Genomic DNA, 24040 nt, shown 5'->3' with positions numbered 1-24040 from the left:
TGTATTGTTTATGTCACGGCTGGGGCGGGTGTCGGCAAATTCTGAATTCAACATCATTTATGGAGCACCTCAAAACACACACACAGATGAAACAAAGCACACTATGGAAATAAAAAACAGCTGATAACAATTTCATATTTTGAAAGTAAAATTATTATATTGTATGTCTGTAAATGAACGAACCATTTGGGAATGTAATACCATTAATTCTTGGTTTCAACCAAATTAAATAATACATTAGAATTAAATTGAAATTTGAGTTTAAATTATTTTGAGAACACTGCGCAAAATAAGTCTCTTAGCTAATTTTCCTAAGTTAAAATATTTTGAAAGTAAAAAGTATGCATTATTTTTTGCTATATATATTTTAGAATATTAAGCCAAATACTTTTTTTACAATTAATTATAGCTAAACATGTATGTATATGTATCTTATTAAATATATTTCATGATATATTTTTACTTTAAAAGTATTTTAAACTTTTGTTTATGTCAGCGTTGGACTGCCTCCGCCCACCGATATCAGAAGCCAATAGGATCACACTATTCGTTTGAAAATTGAGCGTGGAGGCGATTGGCCAAACGGGGAAAAGGGGCGGACCAGGTGACGCCGGGACGTTGCGTTGTCATGGTAACCGTCAATGTCGCTTTGTTCAAGCTGCCTTGTGCGCGTGAGCGTCAAGAGGCGGCGCGTTCACGACCCGGCCGCATATGGAGAAGAATTAGATCACGACTCTTACGTATTGTTTGGAATAACTGCCCCTTAAAAAAGAGGTCGCGTGATGTGAAATTGTCAGTTTTGGGCGTTTAAAAGCTCCGCGGACGGTTTTTGGGGAGGGGGGCGCCTCCGACACCATACAAGGTAAATATAAAAAGTTCGGCAGTGTTAATAACACGATAGTATTAAAGTAGTTGTAGTTGTGGTGGTCGCTCATGTCTGGCAACGCGTTGTAAAACGCGATACAGTAAGTAAAAAGGAAAAAAAAACATCGCTTCCTGTGGTTTACTTCAGCGTGTTTCCAATGTGTGACATTTGAAAAAAGTCACCGAATACCAAACGTCTGGTTCTCATTAGAGTGTTTTTGTTGAGGGGGAGAGCCAGCTGGCACTCTGCTTCGGGGGCGTATATAAAAGCCTTCTGTGCGTTTATCCTTGACAGATAAAAACTCACCCCACCCAGATAGACTTGAGATCATTTACTGACGATTTACTCATTTCAATATGATATCAGATTATTATTTATGAGAACTTCTAATATAATGTGACTTGAACAATTTTTCCCGTAGGAAACCATTTCAAACGTGGTGGGGACGGGGCGGGGGGGGGGGGGGGTTCATTCGTATCATAAATCCTGAAGGAACTGTTTGAAGTAACATAGTTTTAATAGTGTAAAAGCGGTTAACCACTGTGGTGTACTCGTCTCGCAGGATTATGGTTTTGGGTTGGAGTTAAGAGTAAGGGTTGGTGTGACCGGTTATGGTTAGAGTTTAAGTTGCCTTCACACCATCAGACGAGTTTAAAAAAAACGATAACCGATCCGATCGGAAGATGGACCAATGTATCCAATATATTTGATATAATATATATATAAACAACGTGCTTATTTCCCATAAAGTCAACTCCAGCTGTTCATTGAGATTGGAACCGGTCCGGCCACGAATGCCCAAAATTTGCTAACAATTGACGCCCGCTGAAATGCATTGGGAAAAATAATGACAATTATACCCTCCCCAAATCTCCCCCCAACACATGAAAAATTGTGTTTTTCAAACTTAATGAAAAAAAAATCCAACTATACTGTCTATATGCTGAGAAACCTTGTTTTATTTACAATGGCTGCGTGAACGTGATTGTGTTAGCTGTAATGCCTTATCACTGATTGACAATTATGACATTACAACTAATCACCAATTTGACATTAAATGCTAAATATCTGTTGATCCAATCTAGCCAATCAAATCTATGTAAAGTTGAGGTTTATGGATGGTGTTCAGGTTAGGATAAGGAGTTTGGGTTTAGGGTTTTGTTTGAGTTTGAGTTAGAACTACTGTCATGTTCAAGATTTTCACTGCAGTTTTTACTGTCCTTGTCTTTTTGTGTCACCATAGTATGACAACGATACAATAGTGTTGGCGACCAAGATGAGAATCCAGGGACAACCGGAGGGCGCAAGGAGGCACCTGGATTTAAGCACTCCCGGCGAGCTGCGCCGCGTGGAGGTCTACCGTGGTCGGTCAGGCTACGGCTTCACCATCTCGGGACAGTGGCCATGCTTGTTGAGCAGCATCCTAGAGGGAAGTCCTGCCGACCTGGTGGGACTTAAACAAGGCGACGGCATCATGGCTATAAACGGAGCCGACGTCTCTACAGCTTTGCACGAGACCGTGGTGCAGATGATCGGTCGTTGCATCGGGCCGCTGCGCTTGGTCGTTCACACCGAAGGCCGCGTCATCGGGAACCCCATCTTACACGACGAAAAGTTTTTAATAAGCCCGAAAAAGGCAGGCGTCCTTCGCACCATCTCACACGATTCACCAAATTCCGACAACTGGCACAAGACGCTCGCTGGCAAGCAGAGGCCACTGTCAGAACCAGACATGTCGCAGTGGTCTAAACAGCGGAGCGCCGAAACGCAGGCGCCAAAGGACGAACACGGTTCTGTTTTGACGGACAGCGAGGAAGCGAATCCAGACTGGAGCATTTTAAACATGAATCTGGTGGTGGGGTACCTGAGCTCCACAGAGCTGATCTTAAATACGTCGCAGTCGGAGGATGACGGCTTGAAGGCCATCAGAGATCGAATACGCCAGCTGGGCACGGAGCAGGATACTCATACGCTGGTCGTGATGAAGATCACGTTTGACTGCATCCGACTTTGCGATGACATGGGAGCCATTCTGGCGGCCTTTCCCACCGAGAACCTGGTCCTTGGGGCCGTTTGCACCGAGGACCCTCGTTTTTTTTGCCTGGTGACCACCGCACACATAATCAATGGCTGTGCTTTGCAAGACGCTCCGCTGAGGGCCTCCTGCCACGTTTTCTTCATTGATCCAGAGCTGGGAAACCACGAGGAACACACAGGCATCGCTGGGCGCTTTGGTTTTGACTGCACCCCTGATCCGGACACCTCTGGTTGCCTGGAGTTCCCCCAGACTCCGCCGGATGTCCTTCATTTTGTTACAGTCCTGTACAGCAACATGGGGGACGCGGTGGAGAGGCTTCGAGTTAAACTGGACATTGAGGCTCAGCAGCAAGCCAAGGAGAACGTCCAACATGGTAGCTCCAGTAGTAACGGAGACAGTGGCATTGACAATGCCTCGCCCCCTGAAGAGAGAGCCGCCAGGGATTTCCCTTCCGTAATCCAAAACCACCCCGGGGTCCTCCTCCCCACCTGTCCATGGGATAATCCCGGATCGCCTGACCATATCCCGAGAAACCTCTACAATAATGGCCAACGATATCATCCAGAGAATAGTGGCAGCACACACTCCCTTTCAGAGTCGCTACCCGGTCCCGATTCTCTCATCGACTTTTACGGAGGCCCTCCACCTCGGCTCAAATTCCAGTTCAAACCCCCGCCTCCTCTCGCCCCTTTGGGGGGAAAAAATAGCCTCTCAGAAGAGCCTCTCCGGGGTAGCCAGCGCTGGTTCTCCAAGCCAAAGTGGCCCAAATCCCTCAGTGGTGACCCAGAGCCTCAGATGACGTGGAACAATGACAACTGGTTAGCTGGCGTCGGCCTGGGTGCTGGCGGCGTGCGGAACCTACCGCCCACCATGAGCCAGATTTCCTCAGAGCGGTATCGGTCTGCCGAGTTGCTTCTCATGATGCCCCCCAAAGAGGAATGGACCCAAGCGTTTGTCCACCGGAAGAATGACCGTGGGAAAAATGTGAGTTATTAAGCTAAATTGGCATTTGACCTGTTCAAATGACATGTTTGTGTGAATGTGTGTGTGTGTGTGTAAATAAAAACTAATATATTTTAGAGTCAAATGAAGCAAAATAAAAGAAGAAAAATGGGTCTAACATAAGCAACGTCCGGACACAAGAAAAAGTCATTGTCTGAGAATAATTATACAATGTTATGAGATATATTGATAATTTTACTTTTATTTTGGGTATTTGGACTACTTCTCTGATTTGACTAATCTGAATTGACTAATTTCATCATCCAAAATTATTTACTCCTGTATCGCAGTTAAAAATGTCAAAACCAGAATAGAATGTTGGCATAATTTTCACAGATCTACAACTTTTCCCCTTAATTTTATTTATAAAATGACTAATATCATTACAACTTCAATAATACTTATTGCAACATTTTAGCCTTTCCCTTGTAATGTTGTGACTCCATGTTTCCCCCTCCATGACATGATTCTTGTTAAAACTTCATTCACAGAAAATAGAATGCGTAAAATCCAGACTTCTGCCTAGAAATATTAATACTTTTGTCTCACAATATCAGCACTTTATTCTAATAAAATGACAACTGGATTCGAGTGTACTATTTTCTTGACTGATTGTCATATCAGGAAGCGGGCTTCCAAAGTGTTGCTATACCTCTTACGCCCACAAGATGTAGCTGTTGATCCATTTAGCACAACAGCCCAGGACTGGCTTTGACGTGACAGCGCTCTGGTCCCACTCCATCACAAATTTTTGTGTTCAACATTAGTTTTTTTCTCAAAGTACATATATAATGTGTTTACAAGTGCGTTTAAGTGAATTTTAATGTAATTATAATGTGATGAAGGCTATTTTGAGGCCTACACTGTACCAAAAAATATTTTTAATATCTCCCTTATCATTGGTGGGTCTGGAACGTACAGGTAACTCTCTCTATGAAAAGGATATCAGTGTATTATAATTGAAGAAAAAAAAATATTACTGAACCCAACTTGTGTTCTGACAGGGCTCCAGGTTTTGGGGCTTGGGTGTTCTCCGTGCCTCCAAACGCCGCTCTTCAAAGCGTCTTAACCTGGCCCGATCTCTGGACGACCTTGAGGTAAGCTTTACATTTACTGTGCATGGTGACAGACCACCATCGTTATTAATTTATTGTTTTATAGTTTGTTGTTGGCAGCCCGGTGGGCGACTGGTTAGTGTGTCATCCTCACAGTGCTCCGACCTGAATGTGTGGAGTTTGCATGTTCTACCTGTGCCTGCGTGGGTTTTTGCCAGGTTCTCCGTTTTCGTCCCACATTCCCAAAACATGCATGGCAGGCTGATTGACCACTCTAAATTGTCCCTAGGTGTGAGTGTGAGTGAGGTTGGTTGTATGTCTCTGTGTGCCCTGTGATTGGCTGGCAACGAGTTCAGGGTGTACCCCGCCTACTCCCCGAAATTGCTGTGATAGGAGCACACCCCGCCAGCCTGGTGATGATCAGAAAATGGATGGGTGTTTTTGTATGAATAATTTTTTACTCCATGTTCCACACTTGGTATACAGTGGTGGTTGTTTTGATGTGCACCATAAATAGAGTTGAAGTGAGGTCACTCCATCAATTGCATCATCGTTTCTAATAATCGCGACACATACTGTCTACCACTTACCATGCTACATACATACTCTGTTTGTACCATATACTCTACCTATCGATTTATCTATCTATATATGTATATATACAGTATATAAATACACACACGCATGCACACACACACACACACACACACACACACACACCCGGATACATGCTCGTGTGCAGTGCCTCAACTTGTCTGACTTGGTATTTCTCTTCCTCATAATCAATGTGACAAACCAAGATTCTCTGTCTCATCCAAAATCCAAGGCAATCTAAGGCCACCATTTTCTGGCATCTATTCATCATTACAGTCACGTAGAAGCTTAAATTTCACTGCGCAAGCTGAAACAGACCCTCTTCCACGCCTTCCCATTGAAAAGTGTTCTTGACAATAATATTCATCATGGCAGTCAACGGTTTGGTTCCGGTTGATGACTAGAAACTGTCATGCAATATAATACCGTCACATGTGGCCGATGCACGTCAAACACAAATATAAAATGAGAACGCTCACAAGGAGTTGCTAGGGGCCACGACTCGCACCCACTCACATGCGGACTTACAGCTTCTGAAATGATGCCTCTAAAAGGCGCATATCCAGCGAACCAATCCGACTGTAAATACTATAATGACACCTCATAAAACCAGTTTAATATACACTACTATTTATATTTATTACAAACGTGAAACGAAAAAAACAATGTTTTTTTTTTTGAGGGGTTGGAATGGGTCAATGGAAGAATTTTTTTCTGCCGTTTCTGTCCTAGCTGCTTTGCACCCTTGTTGCTCATTAGACATGACAGATATTTTTTTCCCCCGTGGCGCCTGTGGGCGTCAAAGGGAAGGCATGAAGAAGACATGGAGGCGGGAGGTGGGAGGTAAACAGAGACGAGGAATCTGTTGCGACCAAAGAAAAAGAGAGAGTGCCAGGGAGAGAGGGAGGGAGGGAAAGCGAGAGTCACTGTACGAGACTCCCAGTCACTGTTGGGATTTTGAGCTCTCCCACACTTGGCGTGGTCCAGTTGCCGCGAATGGACCAGTTTGCGTGCCATACATGGAGCCCACCATTACCATCAACTCCGTAAGTCTTCTCGTCTCGCTGGTTTTGTGGGCTGCAGCGGAATGTTTCTTGTGTGGAGCGTGGCGTCGGGATATTTTTGAAAAAAAAAAAACAAAAAAAAAAAACAAAGTGATCAAGTTGGTGGTTTTTATTTCTATGTGAATGCTCAAAAGGTAACTTTTCTTTCCCCTACGCCTTCTACCCCTGCGGGCGTTTTGTGCGGGCTACATCAAAATGTCGCTGTCGTCTTCCATCAAAGAGATAGTAATCTTCCTATTTCTTTCAAGTGGGTGTCTATTTGGGGTACTGTGTTTAATTATTCAAGTCGTGATTCATTGGAGTATGGCCTCTAATATAACAAATCCAGTGATTTGTGATCAATGCTGCGGCTCATCTTTTTTAGGGTGCAGCAGATTATCGGTATTTGACGTTTGGCTTCTATGAAAGGAAATACAGCCTGTTATCTGTTTTGGAGTCAGGTTCTTGTACATTCAAGTGGATCTAGAAAATAATGATGGCACGGCATCTGTAAGACTGGAGATTATTTGAGGAAATGCCACTAGTCCTCTGGCTTGGAGTGAGGCGTTTGTTCTTCAAGTGGACAAATAATGACTTTGGGGACATTTCTGTTGTAGGAAATACTGCCAGTGATCTGTTTTGGAGTGAGACATCTTCGGTGATTAATTCATTGGGGATATGGCTGCCAGAGGGAAGGATGCCCACGATTTGAGGAAATACGGCCGGTCGTCTATTTTTGGGAGTGTTTTTATATTCCGGGAGACCTGGACCATGACAACAGTTTAAGGAAATATCATCGGATTTTTGGTGCTACGGCACTTGTCATGAAAGAGAAACTTGCGATTTAATCAGGGTATGGCTTCTATAAGAATGGAGTAAACTATTCAGAAGGTCACTGCGGGTAGTCTTTTTGTGGTGTGGTGTTTTTGTATTCGAGGGGAGCTGGGGGAGAATCGGGGTAGCGAGAGCGGGGCCCGCTTTTTAAGGAAATACGGTAATTGGAAAAGTGCAAGACACCTCTTCTGTCCTTAAGTGTTGCGTTAGCATTCAGTTTGGCAGCACAGGCCAAAGGGCGACACCATTTTGATTGTCAGCAAAAGGTATTCTCAGGTAAACGTCCCCCTCGATGAGAAGACGTTTTCTCACCGCTTTCATTTTGGTCTTCTGCTGCGCACGTGCTCCGCATCTGAATCCGCGAGGAGCAGCTGTCAATGCTGTTGCCGAGTTCATTGTTAAGATGCTACCTTGACTTTGTTTTCTACTTCTGAAGATTGTGGTGTCAATTGGGGGCGCGGTGTTAATTTTTCAATTCAACTGGATTAATTAATCAGGGTATTGGTTTGTGCCGGAGCTTCTCTTTATTCAAGTGGTGATTCATTGTTTTTGGAATGGTGTCTAGCTAACCTGAAAATTAATCAATCAGGGCATTGCTGCGATATAACGGAGACCTCTGTTAAAGGAAAGACCATCAACTGTCTGTCTGGAGTGTGGGTTTCTTTTTTTTTTGTTGTTGTTAATTAAATTGGACCTGGCAAATTCTTTATTGAGACCTTGCATTTGTGAGAATGGAGCCCACTGTGATGAGAAATGTTGTCCATTCATGGTTTGGTGTTTTGGGATTCAATGGATGTGGCGATGGAATGGGGCATGGCTTCGAGTAGAACAGAGCCCACAGCTGAGAGGAAACACTGCTGACCGCCGTCTGCGCGGGGTGTGACATTTTGTTATGTGGAACGCGGTAATTAATTGATTGGGGCGATATAGCCGAGTATTCCAGGAAATAGTTCCAGCTGCCTGGTTGGGGTGCTGCATTTTATTTGATTTTTTTTAATTCAAGTGGATCTGGTGTTTAATCTGGGCATGGCTTTTATTAGAAAGCAGGCCCCTAATAAAACAAATTACTAGTGCATTTTGCCAGTGTGGATATTAGGTTGAATATGTCCTTCTTAAGGAATAAAGATGAAGCTATTTTTATGAGGGGCTTTTTTCCCCCCATTTTTCAAGCAACTCAGCTTTCCTGCATGACCAGAGCGATTAGACGGCAGAACGTAAACTAAGGAAGTGAACGATCACGCTCACCCATGTATCACGCCAACCGTACCCACACTGATCTTTGTTGTGAGATGGGAAAACAGGGGCAAGAGTCACCAGGCTAATTATACGTGTCGGGTTTCAAGCTCGGAAAGTCCATTTGGGGGTGTTTTTTTTTTTTTAATGGGAGCGGAATAGCAGCGCGAGGGTGTGGTTGCGTCTTATGTGGTTGCCCTCCGGGCTCAAGCGCGCACAGGCCGTTCTTTTTGATAGTATGTGCTGGGGGCAGGGGCTATCGCTTGCTTTTATGGAGTCAGGCGTTCATTTGGCATATTGCATTACTCGCCTCATCATCAGCCTTCACGGGGGAACTTTTAGCCTGCGGGCCAACATTCCAACAACAAAAACCTGAAATGCATGACTTTCTTGTTGTAGCTTTTTTGGTAGCTTTTACCCCTAAATATAGCAATTTATTCTTATGAAATGTATGTTTTGCCCTAAAAAAATATTTCATACTGGTCTTTTTTTGTTGTTGTTGTAATTTTGTTTCTCCCTAATTTTGATCCTGGTTACAATGCAACTTTAGTTACTGAAAAATGTCCATGTTTTTTTATCGTAAATGTTGATTATTCACACACTATATTCTTGTAAATATGCTAACTTTTTTGCCTCTAAACGATAATTAATTTTTTTTTAAAAATCTTGTAAATGAACGACTTGACTCTCAAAATTTAAAATATTTTTTGTGTGTTATTGAAACTTTATTATTTATTTTTTTCCCACCCCCTCAATCTACTATGGTTGTTTTTTTCTCATCATTTCTAACTATACAGTGACTCATGCTTATCAGAGCATAGTTTGGGTCTTGTTTTTCCCCCTCCCCTTTTCTTATATTTTTCTTTTTCGTTTAATAAAATCGGGACACTGTCTGGCAGCCCGTCAGGGCCTCATGTGTTGCCTCCCACTGTTGGCTTTTTTTTTTTCTTCTTCTTCTTCAGGTGCCTTGGATGGAATGTATCTCAATTGAATTTCATTGCTCGGGACTCATGACGTGCGCAATGACAATAAATGTGATTGCATTCCATGATATGTTTTTTTTTCACCTTTTAGTATTTTTTTACTGGTTAAACTGCCTTTTGTTGTCGCAAAACTTTCAGCTTTATTCCTTGAAAATTCCAATTTTATTCGCACGCTGTATTCTAAAAAAACTGATTTATTCTCTTTTTACAAGTACTTTATTCTCCTACTGTGAAGACGTTTTTCTTGCAAATATATATAATTTCTTGCGTACAACTTAATTCTCATAAGAACTATGTTTGGTCTTGCACTAATTGCAACTCTATCTGCCAAATATTCAGACTTTTTTCTGTATGTTTTTCCCTCAGGCAACTCAACCTCTATTCTCATAACAATCGACAATTACTTCAGCATAAAATATGGATTTTCTATGCATTTTCCAAAGCAGGACATTCGCCTTTGTTAGAGACATTCTCTCCTTGCATTGGAGGAAAATCTGTCTTCCGTCTTATCAGTCGCCCACCACGCCCTGTCGGTCCCTCTCCTCCAAAAGGAAGTCGCCTTGATGTTATTTTCATTTGTCATCCGTAGCAGATAACTGAGAAGATCTTAATACGTAATTAGACTTCTTGTGACAAGCAAAGCATCAGATGAAACCCGTTTGTTAATGTGCCATACCAAAAAGAAAAAGAAAAAACTCCACTTGCCACTATGTTCTATTAGTTATTCATATTTTTTCCTCAAACATATAACATTGTTCCTGGAAAATTGGCACTAGACTCCTGTAAAAGCCAATGTATTTATTATGTTATAAACCGGCCTAAGACTTCGCAAGCTAACACGCTTAGGACTCCGGAAGATGTCAACAAAGCCTGAATAGTGTTTTTTAAAAATTTCTCATAGTAGTATCAAGGAAGTAACAAAAATGTTATTTTTGGACATACACTGTAGATCATTTAATTTGATGTTTTTTTTTAACAAAACCTTTTGCACATTGCACTTGCACAAATCATTTTAAGACCTTATCATTAAATTATATACACCATATTTTCCACACTATAAGGTGCTTCGGTGTATAAGGTGCACCTTCAACGAATGGCCTCTTGTAAAGCTGTTTTCATATATAGGGCGCACCGCATTATAAGGCGCATAGAATAGCAGCTACATTAGTGGCTGTGGTTACGTTATGCATCCACTAGATGGAGCTATTCTAAAGGCATACAATACAATACAGCTTTACTGATATTGCGCTTTCACAACCGCTGCAGCTGTAACAAAGCTCTTTACAGAACATTTAAAATACTACGTCCAAGAAATCAGAATATCGATTCATATATAAGGCGCATCGGATTATAAGGCACACTGTTGGCTTTTGATAAAATCGAATGATTTTAGGTGCGACTTACAGTGTGGAAAATGCAGTGTGTGTGTGTGTGTGTGTGTGTGTGTATATAAAGACTCTTTAAACAGTTATTGTGTGATGCTAGAGAGCTACGTGTTAGCCTTCCTCTCTGTGAAGGTCTGAAAAAGGTTTCTGGCTTATGCCATGTTACGTCAAGCGCTCCCACCCTTTATCTTTGTTAGCACAAGTATTTTTGAAGGTTCGACAGTTGACAAGGACTCTAAAGGCCCTGGGCACAATGTTCATGTTACTATTTTTAAATGTTTGAACATATGACAAGGCTCCCAGCAGTCAGTTTATGGCGTCACATGTTAGCATCCTTACACTTTGTTGCAATGCTACGTGGCTACGTGTTCGCGTTACTATTTTTGAAGGATTTTTGGAATAACAAGGTTTCGGGCAAGTTCCGGTCATCTCATGTGTTTCTCTCCTTACGTTTGCACATTTGCACAGTGGCTGGTACTTGGCTACATCTTAGCATAACTATGTCTTGAAGGTACGGCAAGGTTTGTGCTAAGTTCCTGGTTACGTCATGTGCTGCAAGGAAAGTTGAGCTCCAAATCAGCCGTTGTTTGGCTCAAGGCGGCACTTGGCGGGTAAACAGCAATTTGTAACATGGAATGTGCGACAGTTTAACATAAAGTCAGGAAAACAACACAAAAAAATCACACCACTTGGTGTGATCCCCTATGCAAACTTTGACATTTGATTCAACAGAATCCATATGGTTTCAATTCATCCCGACTGTGTTTTTCTTCTTTTTCAAGCGAGACCAGAGTCCTAAAAGGAAGGGGGGCTATTGTGGTTTTGTCAAGGGAAAGAAGGGGGGCTTACGATTCCTTCTCGTCAGTGTTGGAGAGACTGTATGTATCCTCTGGAGGGTTTCCATGGCAACAGCTGCCGAATGAGGAAACCTCCCCCTCCACCCCCTTCTTCTTCGTCTTCTTCTTCTTCTTAGTCCAGTGCCATGTCAAATTTCAGGATTTTCCCCCTCCCTCTCTTTCTCCGACTTGTACAGACATGGTTGGCCTGACTTTGGGTGGGGAATGCTCAGGTATGCGCACGTCTACTTTGCCTAGCGTGCCGCTCACCGAGCAGTCAAGGGAACAATGAGTCTCAAAAAGAGACTTTCCTTCAAGCGGACGTGGAACTTCAACACTGTAAGTAAGCTTTTTTTCCCCCTGCAGTTGTCAACTCCTCTTTTTTTTTTTTTTTTTTGGTTGAGTCAGCCGTTTTTCTTTGTGGTTCATCCCTCACTCGGAAACAACTGTTTGAAGTGGTTGGGGCTTGTGGTTATTTGTGTCACTTTTTCGGTTGACTCTGGATACATATTTATCTGTTTTCTTAGTACCCAAATCATGCCTCAACAAGCCCAAAGGGAAACGCCAAGTGGCTATTCCAGAGGTGCTAGGCAGTTATAGTATTGTCGAAGTTGACTTGTTTCCATCGGGACTAGGTTGTTTTTGTCAGGGTCTTGCACGTTCCTTTGGCGTGTTATGTCTGGGTACACCAAACTCGCAACCACAGAAATGCTGGAAGTGCATTGACCAATTTATTGAGATTTAACCCATTTGGTGGACTTCCTGTGTGCGTGCTGGGGGGAATCAAAGGTCCAGTCGCCTTTTCTGTAGCCACCCACTGTGGACCAACTCATCACCCAAGGCATCAAGAGAGGAAGGGACTGTGTGGGCAAAGAGAGGGGGGGGGGGGGATAGTGTGCCCTGGGTCATCACTTAGGGGACAGGGGCGGTTGTGTGTGGTCCCCTCATGAATAAGTACACCTCAAAGCCACTGCAAGTTGTGATTTCTACTGCACTTGCCACATTATTGACGGGCTGAGGGAGGATTCTGAGAGGTCGTATTACTGGATTTGTCAATAACATGATATGACATTAGAAAAGAAGCCATGACATCAATAGCTGACTGCTTATCACGGGATGCTCGACTCCTACAAGTGGACGTCTTTCACATCCGTCATCTCGGTAGGTCTGGCAAGTGCTCAACATTCGCCTTTGCGTCGCTCAAAAGCAAACAGTAGATCACAAGTGTGATGTCTTTCTTCCTTAAAATCTATCACAGTCATTATGTAGTTACGGTTTGAGGTTTGGGTTGTTTTTAGCTCCAAAGGGACACGCAGATGGTCAGTCTGTGTTCTCCTCAGCCACTCTGTGCACATGGTGTGGCTACCACGGAAGGTGGGGCAGGGGCACAGGGGGGCGGTTCCTGGGTGTCGACTACACGGGGTTTGAACACGGCAGCTGGAGGGTTGTAAAGAGGCTACGAAAGACAATTAGTGGTTTAGTGGGTTGCGTCTGATGGAGCTTTCACATGTGGTCACAACCCCAAAACAGAACAAAACGTCACACGATGGGGGCTCAGACAGCGCGATGGCCGCGACATGTCTGAACTTGTGCCGTGGCTCGACGGCGTTTTGAAAACAGCGTATTGAGTCTCAAATTTTGGTTTAGGACTCTTGCCACCACCCTTGTGCTTGCATCATGTTGCAAGGTGGCTGCAATTTAGCGTGACACAAGGCGGTCCCCATCCACGGGGCCAAGCACCCACCAGTAAAAGACACGCTTGGATTTCAAACATGCCAGAATATCCAGAGATTGCCGAACAAAACACTGAATCCCTTTACCTTCATTTCCAACATCCATTTTTTCCCCCGGAAATGACGGTGACCAATACTACGTACTGCAGTAGCCTGGACATACTGTACATAACACAGATTGCATGTCATTGCCTCCCATTAACCAAGATGTTATCTGCTTGTTCAATTGAAACATGCCGATAAGCTCGAACATATTACGACAACTACGTTCAGCAAAATGGCTGGTCTGTGTGTGTGTGCCTGAATACAGCATTTCCCAACCTTTTATTGGCTTGAGCCAGAGCACATACTCCCAAAAAGTTCGGTACTGTTTGGGTGCAATTTCAAGATGAAACGAAAAATACACAGCAAGGAGGAACTTATTTTTACAATCTCACCTTTGACACGGACAACTTGAAAGCGTTTCAGCATTTTTTCTATTATTTTTTTCCACAAATTTCTCTACTCGATCTGCTGAATAGCAAAATTCCCTTTTTTTCTTTTTAAATTTCCCAGGATGTCCCCTTCACATGGCCTTTTGGGCTTCTACACATCTTTCTACATCAAGTTAGAAATCTCAAGACACACACCAACAAGCAAACGTTGGCTACACAGATTCTCGATGCACCTTTTGCCATGTAGCGACTGCCACTACATGTCACTGTCCAAGATAGATGGACAACGATCCATGATTTGAAGTAGATACATATAAGCTACACGGGGGCTCTCTTCCGACTTGCCCTTTTCACTGAGGGCATGTCCATGTGCACATAAAAAAGACTCAATGGTGCAATTAGCAAGTGAATGGACGACCATTACAGCGGTTGATGGCCCCTCTTGCGAGAATGCTTACTTTCAGGGCTCTGAGGATCAAATCAAACAAGACGGGCGGGGTGTTGGTGGGGGGTGGCTCTTATGCCCCCCACCCTTTCCTTGTGGAGGTGTGAAAAAGCGTTAAAGAGGCCATCCCTCCACCCCCTCGTACAAATTAACACCAATCTCCACGGGCGAGAGCGCTGAGATGCCTGGAGACACGCTGCCGTCTGCACACCCTGTTGGAGGTCATGACGGCAGCCTCTCACTCATGTCTCTCTTTGTTCTCTTTCAGTCGGCGGCTTCCTCGGACGGCGGTGAGTACTGAACTTTTATTTGGACTTTCTTAATGTCTGCCTTCTTGATTTGGACTCAGTTTTGTCGAATGGCCATTTTGTGTGCGCCCGCGTTCAAAATTCCAAGCAAAACCAACCATGCAAGACTTTGAAAAATGTTTTTAAAGTCACAACCCAACACTTCTCTTGTCTTCTCTTGTCATTCGAATAACCACTTTGTATCTGGAAACACTTCCACTCCCATTCCTATCGCGCTATGCCTTGGGTAAGCTGATCTGATTCAGCCCGCTGGAATGTTACCAACAAATCTTGCTGTGTAATCAAACTTGAATGACAAAGGCCAATTTTGCAAAGTGACTGGCTGGCCGTTGCTGTTGACGACTATTCAATGTTCAAGGTTCTTCGAGTTTGGCTTTAAAAAAAGTCTTGTTTTAGAACTACAACATAAATGAGTATTTTGCGGCACCATGTCATCTCTAGTTCATCCTACTATTGGAAAAAAAAACAATATTCCCTTGAACAAGGAGCAAAAGTAGCTCATCAATCTCATGCGTGTGTTTTGAAACTTGCAGATTCCAGTGGCGTTCAGTTGCAGGGATGCTGCAGCCACAGCAGCTTGAACAGTAACGGTAGCCTTCCGGGTGGCCACCGTGGGCTACCGGAACAACGCGTGGCCAGCTGGGCCGCGTGCTTCGAGCGCCTTCTCCAGGACCCTGTGGGCGTCCGCTACTTCTCGGTATGCGCCCGCAAAGTGACCCCCCCCCCTCCCTCTGCTTCTTTCACTAGCACCACCACGCCATTCAAATGCAGATTTTGCAAAATTTGGGGTGGAAATTAGGATTTCCATTTGCCAGCAAAATGGCAACTCAAATACCAACAAGGCACTGGGATGATAACGTTACTCTGCTGCTTTCGCCAGCACATCGTTTCAGAATTGTTGACCCAAAAATCCAACAAATCAAATTCACACCTTTTAAAACAACATCTCACGAAGCCAAGACAACAATGGACACGCTTCTGCTATTTTTACAGAGCAGTTCTCCGCTTTAAAAGCACTTGATTTTGGTTTTAAACATGCTAGCCATGTCAATGTAAGTTAGCTTTAGAAATCAGCATGCCTAGAAGGAGAGGAGGGGCTAATATAGCAAAATATAAAATAGCAAAAAAAAATCTGAACATCACTCGTCAATCTGGTGACTGGTGGTGATGTTATTACTTTGGCTGCTAAATGCTATCTTGGTTGACAGCACAACAGTGGCTAAGAGATACGCTCCCCACTCTTTGACTTGGTACTCACAGACCGCAAAGATATTTTCCGACATTGTTTTGTTGTTTTTTTTTTTTTATATCAATTTGCTGTGTGTCTGTCTGTGCTTGTGCTGCTGCGTGTAGCATAGAGTAAGACGAGTCACACCACAACGTAGCCGCATGAGGACCAAGCTGAAGCTTATCACTGGCTCGCTTGTGCGGCTTAAGTACCAATTTAAATCATACTCTGCACTGACTCTGGGTCGCAAATCAACTAAATTCTTATCTGAGCTCATCTGTACTGCGGAACATATTTGACCCCTCCTTTCGCCGGCATAATCAATAACACAGGAATGTAAATAAAGTTAAACTTTAACAGGCTTTTGGAACTCAAGTCATCATTTATGTCCCCGAAGGAATTTCTCAAGAAAGAATTTAGTGAGGAGAATATCTTGTTCTGGCAAGCCTGTGAATACTTCAGTCATGTTCCTGCGAGTGACAAAAAGCAGGTATGTGCGCCGTATGTCATCACCCCGCCGAGTTTGCAAAGATGACCCGAGGTGCGTTTCCCGTAGCTGTCCCAGAGAGCCGGCGAGATCTACAACAGCTTCCTGTCCAGCAAGGCCACCATGCCAGTCAACATCGACAGCCAAGCTCAGCTGGCTGACGACGTCCTCACATCTCCGAGGCCCGACATGTTCAAGACGCAGCAGCTGCAGGTAACAGCTCTTCGGCCAGAGCGTTTCTGGGTCAACATTAACAAATTGTTCAAATGCAAGCTCGGTTTGGGTTCAAAATTCCCTTTAGCAAATGCTAAAGTGAATTTGCCCATCAGGACTGGCCTTGTTCCAGTACAGTGGAACCGATTTTCTCCTCATTAGGCGGTCTAACAATGAAGCGTGCACTTTCCTAAGCACGAAAGGCCTAACGCGCCCTGCGACTTTCCCATTTGCAGATCTTCAACCTGATGAAGTTTGACAGCTACTCCCGTTTCCTCAAGTCTTCCCTTTACAAAGAGTGCATGCGTGCGGAGGTGGGTGGCCTCCCCTTGCCGGATCCCTACCAGATCCCCTGCAGTCCTGCGCCATCCAAACACAGCGCCAGCTCAGACCGCTCCACCCTTTCCACTCCCAAGAAGGTGCTTATTTTAATAGATTTTTTTGGCTGCCGTTTGCCCCCGTCCCCATCAGTTGAGTTGTCACACCATGTGCCGTCTAATCTTGCAGGATGGCCGAAAGCAGCGGTCCGGGAGGTCGCTCAATGAGGACAGCAGAGACGAAAGTGCCGACAAAAAACGCGGCATTTTCTTTTCGTGGTCTCGCAATCGGAGCTTTGGCAAAGGTCCCAAAAAGAAAGACATTGGTGACATTAACCTCGGTGAGTGCCACACACAACTTCAAGAAAGGACTTTTTTTTCCCCTCTAAAGGGGGATTTCTCCTCTTTCTCTCTGCAGACTATTGGGGTAGTAATGGCCGAAGGGAGTCCCAAGGCTCCTTGTCCTCCAGTACCAGCCTGGAGATGCCCACTTCCTGCTCTGCTGGCAAGATAGAGGTAACATTCCACTGTCATATCACCATGGCAACACACAGCGCCAACTTTCTTTTTTTTACATCCTTCTTATTTTCGAGCCCACTCATTTTTTTTTTCTTGGCGCACATTTAAGCAGCAACAAACCCACATACTATAGAACATTACAGTATGACTACACACGCACTTCCAGGTGGTGAAATCTCAAGCGTTCTCTGGTGGAACCATGAGTAAATAAAAACTGTTATGTCATTGGACTAAGGCAGAGTCATTGTGAAACAGCTTGCATGATGATTTAGCCTTTGCGTCTACCACTGCAGTGATAGAAATTCATACTGAGTGAACATGGCAATTGAAGGAATGCTTGATTATCCATACATCCATTTTGCGATCCACCTTATCCTGCAAGGGTCGCGGGGGGGTTGCTGGAGCCTATCCCAGCTGTCTTCGGGCAGTAGGCGGGGGACACCCTGAACCAGTTGCTAACCAGCGAACACAGACAAATAACCATTTGTGCTCACAATCATACCGAGGGACAATGTAGAGCGTTCAATCAACCTACTTTGCATATTTTTGGAATGTGAAAGGAAACCAAATACACGGAGAAAACCCACGTAGGCACGGGGAGAACATGCAAAGTCCCTATAGGAAGACCAGGGTCGAGAGTCAAACCCACAACCTCTACATTGTGATGCGGACGTGCTAACCAGTCGATCACCATGTCAGCACTGCTTAATTAATATTACTTTAATATACATGTGGGCGGCCCGGTAGCCCAGTGGTTAGCACGTTGGCTTCACAGTGCAGAGGTGCCGGGTTCGATTCCAGCTCCGGCCTCCCTGTGTGGAGTTTGCATGTTCTCCCCGGGTCTGCGTGGGTTTTCTCCGGGTGCTCTGGTTTCCTCCCACATTCCAAAAACATGCGTGGCAGGCTGATTGAACACTCTAAATTGTCCCTAGGTGTGAGTGTGAGCGTGAATGGTTGTTTGTCTCTGTGTGCCCTGTGATTGGTTGGCAAACGATTCAGGGTGTCCCCCGCCTACTGCCCGGAGACAGCTGGGATCGGCTCCAGCACCCCCCGCGACCCTAGTGAGGATCAAGCGGTTCGGAAGATATACATGTGATCCTTTGAGGGTAAAAATGCAACCTGGTGCCAAGTGTTTTCAAACAAACTGGTCTGCAGTATAGCAAGAACGAAAAACTTGAACCCCCCCTAATGGTTTTGTACTCACTTCCAGTCAGACAATCGGCACTCAATGGGTGCGTGGGAGCGCTCCCCGAAACACTGCAGTGTGACGCTACCCGATGGCTCCAGCTCCTCCATCAACCTTCGGCCCGGCGCCTCCATTCGGGAAGTCCTACAGGTTCTGTGTCACAGCATCAATGTCAACATGGCGGCAGTGGATCTCTTCCTGGTGGGAGGCGAAAAGGTGACCGAATCAAGTCCAGGACGCATGACATATATACACCCACATGCACACCCACAAACATCTGCCATAATCTAATCTGTTACACAGATAGTTTTTTTTCTGAATCCTAATGAATAAAATTAAATAATTATTATATTAAGATCATTATTATTATTACTAATCTCTTTTTATAAAAGCCTTTAGTATTGGACCAAGACTGCATGACTCTCAGCTCGCGGGATTTGCGACTGGAGAAGAGGACCTTGTTTCGGTGCGACGACCACCATGACACGGCTTTGTATCAGGTGCATGTTGACTCTTGTGACGATTGTGTTCGCTCTCCTTTTAGATTGGACCTGGTGCCCATTAACCGCTCGGTGGGGCTGAAAGCCAAACCCACCAAGCCGGTCGCTGAAGTTTTACGCCCCGTGGTGTCCAAGTATGGCCTCCTGCTCACTGAACTGGTGGTGAAAATAGTAAGTTGTGTGGGCTTGGAGTGCCACAGGGTGGAGTACCAGGGCTACAATTACTCCTCGTCACCCGTGGGGTTTATTTGAGTTCTGTGGCTTCCTACTTTTATCCCGTGTTCTGCCGGCACTTCAAAAGCGTTGTGTCTGCTTTGTTGTAGAGCGGCCAGACGGAACCTTTGGATTTGGGTGCCCCCATATCCAGTCTGGACGGCCTGCGCGTCGTGCTGGAGCGCATCGACTTGGCCTCAGCAAACGGTATGGCCCTGAGCTTTTGTCAAATAGCGGGAACCTGTTGAAGAGAAAAACACATTATTATTATTTGTTCAAATAGATCAAAACAAGAGAAATCATTTCATATTTCCACCTGCTTAAAACTTTATTGATGTGATTTGACCCTTTGTGATAGTACACAATTTATTTATTTTTTAGACAAAAAATATCTATACAGAAACAGTCTATCAGTACTAATATAAAACGAACGCCTGTATACTAAACACCTTACCTGTCACACACTCTGCAGTTGAGTACACAGTACAGATGTACTGTAAAATACTTTAAGTAACAAAAAATATTCTGTATTACCAGAAAAATACATGACACAAACAAATGCCTCCCTTTGTGCTCGTGTAAATAACTCAACTCAACTCAACTGTAGTAACTGAAGAAAAATACCAAGAAAAAGACCTGACGATGCTCCAGATCGGCCCCGCGTTCTGGACAAATACCATAAAAATATGCAGCATGGATGTCAAATGCAGGCCCCGGGGACCAGATCTGTCCCACGATGTCATTTTTGATGGCCCGTGAAGGCAAATCATGTGTCGACTTCATGTTTCTTGCAAATTGTTGCAACTTTTAACAACTTTGAAGATATTGACGGATTTTTTAAACCAATAAACCGTTTTAAATCAATAGGAAAATAGCAAATCAAACACTTAACCGGCTTCTAATTTCAAAAGTAGTTACCCATCAATTTGTTGTGATATGATAATATAAGACGATAATAGATTTCAATCGGTTATTGTAAGTAAAGAATATGTACATGACGGGTCTGCCTGTACTAAATCTATATTTTCCAAAGAAACGCTCAAAATGGCAAGGCTTGTATTTTGGAATCTGTTGCCAATTTGTTGAATGAAACAAAAACGTTCATTTGACTTTTGGCATGACTGGACTTGAACGGAAAAATCTCACGTGTGGTTTTTGGCCCATAGACACAGCCAAGAGCGCCTCACTCAAAAGCCAACTGCCGACCAGGAGTCTTTCGGGAACAGTAAGTCCATAGCGTCTCCTTCCGCATTGGCCGTTGGCCATCTCCATTCACCCACATTAACATTTGGGCCCATGCGACGAGCGGGGATTTCCTCTTCACCCTAACGTGGCTGACTAACCGACTCGCATCCTTGCGACGTGGCGGACGCCGGCGAAGAATGGCGCAGTCCGATCGGGCCGCCCCCTTAACAGCATTATCATTGTTGCGTCTGCAGGAAGATGAGAGGTCAGCAGCGCCAAAGGAGTTTGGCGGGCGAGCAGGTGGACCAGACTTGGCGCTCCCTGGCGAAAAGAGAAAACAGAAAAAGATTAATATAGACGAAGCTGAAGGTAAACCTCCCTTGTTTCATCTCTCAATGCTTAGCTGCGTTTGCCCCGAAAGCAGGGATCGCCAACTTTGTAGGAATTTGGTCGCAATCCGAATAAATCTCTGAAATGGCTGCCTCAAACCAAACTGGCACACTCTGCTTTGTGGAAGTACTCATGACCAAATTTCATGTCAGTGAGTCAAACAGGGGCAGATCGTGTGGAGACCAGGATTGATGAGTTTTTTTATGGCGCATGTCTATGCGTGCCCTGCAATTGTCTGTCAACCAGGTCGGGGTGGACCACGTCTATTGCCCAAAGACAGTTGAGATAGACTCTGGCATGCCCGCGACCCTCCTGAGGATAAGCGGTTTGCATCATGGATGGGGTTGTCAAGCTTGCATATAGAAGCCACAAGGTGGCGCAAAGCACTTTTTCCCCTATTCCCCAAGAGTATGGCCTGACCAAATGAAACTCCTCCACTAATATTTCTTATGGACATGGCACACAGCAACAATAACAGTGGACTGGTTAAGATCAAAACAGGGTTCTCTTTTAGGACTGGCTTCAGGTGGGGATGTGTTCATGGCACATTCTGCCATCTAGTGGAAGAGCACATTATTGTTCTGCCTGCAACCATAAGTCACTGGCATAGAGAGATGAGATACAGCATTTAGTAAATGAGAGGAAATGAATCACAATTTTCAGACTATTCCAGTGAAATACTCCAGAGCACACTAAATGATCTGTCACGACACGGTGGGGATCACAGAACTTGTATTTGGTAGCAAAGAGGAGTTTGCTCTTGAAGGACTGGAATGGCTGATTGAAACCAAAATGGCAGACATCCCGTGACTTTTCAAAGCCTGACTTTGGTCTCTGGGTTCGCTTTTTGGCCTATCTGCATGCCAATGTCTCCATCTTAAAGCCACTCGCCAGTTTGTCCAAGTAACACACCGCTAATGGTCCTTTTTCCCCCCGGTAGAATTCTTCGAGCTGCTGAGCCGGGCACAGAGCACTCGGGCCAACGACCAGCGCGGACTACTGACCAAAGAGGACTTGGTGCTTCCCGATTTCTTGCGTCTGGTTCCCCTTCCCACTTGCCCCTCCTCAGACCAGGTGTGCTCCACGCCGGACTCTCTGAAGCAAAACCGCGAGAACGGCGGCCACGTTCGAGGGCCGCTATCCTCGGGCCTCCGCTCAGAGAGTCTGGACTCCTCCCTTGGACACTCCGGGGCCAGGCGGTGCCTGATGCCCACGTCTCGCCACTCGCCCTTCGGCTCCCACTTGTCCCCCATCCCTCGGCCCCCGGACGCCCGGTCGAGCCTCCACACCGTGGAGGAGGACGCTCACGCCGACTTGACCCTGGTGGGGGAGGGCGACATCAATAGCCCCAACAGCACGCTGCTGCCCGCGTCCCCGTCACCCATGCCGTCCCTGGAGGGGAGCCTGCCCGAGGCCAACTTCACCCCGCCGCCACCGCCCTGCCCTCACGCTCAAGACACGAACGCAAAGTCCACTCCAGGTACCGCTTAGTATACCAGCGCTCCTGTTTCCATTTCATCATTTCACCCCTTTATGCACTTTAATTATTTGGATTGGCTCTGTTTGTTCATCCATTGATTAAGATCGACATTATCTTGTAAATATTTGGTCAGGATTTTGGATTGTTGGCAGTACAATTTTGAAAACAAGTTGGGAATTTTGTGTCAATTATGGAATGTCATCCCACAGCAGTTTTAGGCCCCAGTAGGGTGTGGAAAATTTGCTTCATCGGAAACGTTACTAAAAGGCTTCTGCAGAAAAGGCTTGATGTACAAATGGCCACACGCTCAGGTGGGATGGCCTTTGAAATGAAGCCCATCATTTTTTGAGGTGGGTGACTCAGGTCACATGACTTGACACGAGCCAGAAAAACTCAACTCGACGACATGAATAGCCACTTCTTGTCTGTCGACATTTAAAAATTGCACATTTAAGATAATGTGCCATTTGTTTCGTTTTTGGAAATTTATTTCTTGTGTAGTGTGTGCAAACCTGTGAGGACGTGCTGAAGCCATCACAAAGGGAGTTTTACAGACATGTTGGTTAAATTAGGAAAAAGAACGGCAAAATGCAAGGTTTGCAAGTTGAAGAGCGGGGACACAACAATGACGACATTGAACATGGTCTGAGTTTAGCACGGCAAAAGCTAGTCAAAGATGACTTTTACTTCAGGTCGGTTATGTTTCATTGAGAAGATGTGAAGAGTCAATACGGACCATAAAAAAAAAAAAATACACCTGACTGTGAATGTGTTACTTCAGCTAACTAACTCGAGTACAAATACTAGATGTATATGATTGGATTGGCAGATATTTTGCAGGTTATGCAACGGTGTGGTGTCCTTTTTCTAGATTAAACGTGGATGGAAATGTAATGCGTGTGCATGGTGTGCGTCAGCATCACCGTGTGCACGTGAGAGTGCGCAACTGCTCACTGTGCGCATCTTAGTGGGAACATTATTCCAGTGTCATTGATTGGAGCTGCAAAATATGACACCAGACACAATCTTGTTCAGTCCAGGGACGCTCTGTGCTGCCATTGTTCATAAATACAAGATTTTTCAGCATATATAGTTGGATGGATATTTTAATCCCAATATAGTTTAAATAATTTGAGCTTTAGTGGGAGGTGTCAGGTTTTCATCGCCTGTTTTCCCTTTACTGAATGTTTATTAGCGTTTTGGGGAGCATTTTTAGCTTCTGTTACTTTTCCCAATACATTTCATTGGGCGTCAATAACACAGAAATTTTGGCTATTTGTGGGTCGATTTAGTAAATAAAAGCTGAATTGTTTCAATAGATTGATTCATCTTCTGATCTGATTGTGCAATGTTTTTGGGTTTTTTTACGCGCAAATCAGTGATCATCTACAAAATCATCTTGATTGGGTAAAGCTGAACAAATACAAAGTGCAAAGTCGCGAACGTGCAAATATGAAGTATATGACATTTAACATCCTCCCATCCCTGCTCGTCACTGTGCGCCGACTTGAGCGGAAGGCCATCCCAATGCAGC

At 44.6% G+C, this 24040-nt stretch overlaps 1 protein-coding gene and 1 long non-coding RNA gene across 5 annotated transcripts in view; one reads left to right on the top strand and one right to left on the bottom strand.

Annotated features, from left to right (window-relative positions):
• The first annotated feature begins 656 nt into the window (after positions 1-656).
• LOC127609378 (regulator of G-protein signaling 12-like) overlaps positions 657-24040 on the top strand; it is a 27212-nt gene continuing 3828 nt past the window's right edge. The window contains exons 1-17 of one of the 4 annotated variants that reach the window (XM_052079249.1): positions 657-862; positions 2109-3887; positions 4910-5002; positions 14749-14770; positions 15322-15485; positions 16414-16506; positions 16573-16716; positions 16953-17135; positions 17224-17374; positions 17452-17549; positions 18763-18954; positions 19131-19204; positions 19283-19409; positions 19562-19658; positions 20618-20676; positions 20891-21005; positions 21967-22506. In XM_052079249.1, coding sequence (XP_051935209.1) covers positions 2142-3887; positions 4910-5002; positions 14749-14770; positions 15322-15485; positions 16414-16506; positions 16573-16716; positions 16953-17135; positions 17224-17374; positions 17452-17549; positions 18763-18954; positions 19131-19204; positions 19283-19409; positions 19562-19658; positions 20618-20676; positions 20891-21005; positions 21967-22506 — 3898 coding nt within the window. In that variant the 5' untranslated portion in view covers positions 657-862; positions 2109-2141. Of the gene's footprint in view, positions 863-2108; positions 3888-4909; positions 5003-6396; positions 6601-11513; positions 12208-14748; positions 14771-15321; positions 15486-16413; positions 16507-16572; positions 16717-16952; positions 17136-17223; positions 17375-17451; positions 17550-18762; positions 18955-19130; positions 19205-19282; positions 19410-19561; positions 19659-20617; positions 20677-20890; positions 21006-21966; positions 22507-24040 lie in introns of those variants that run through there. The other 3 variants (XM_052079276.1, XM_052079258.1, XM_052079267.1) reach the window with 3 other exon arrangements.
• LOC127609491 (uncharacterized) lies at positions 18797-20709 on the bottom strand. Its single transcript, XR_007964624.1, has 3 exons — positions 20598-20709; positions 19508-19692; positions 18797-18936 (listed from the first exon to the last, which is right to left on the bottom strand). It is a non-coding gene; the product is annotated as an uncharacterized LOC127609491 (long non-coding RNA).

Source organism: Hippocampus zosterae, chromosome 1, assembly GCF_025434085.1.
Source record: "Hippocampus zosterae strain Florida chromosome 1, ASM2543408v3, whole genome shotgun sequence".
Lineage (NCBI taxonomy): Eukaryota > Metazoa > Chordata > Actinopteri > Syngnathiformes > Syngnathidae > Hippocampus > Hippocampus zosterae.
Note: the sequence above shows the minus strand (reverse complement) of the source record. Positions and strands in the feature narration are given on the sequence as shown.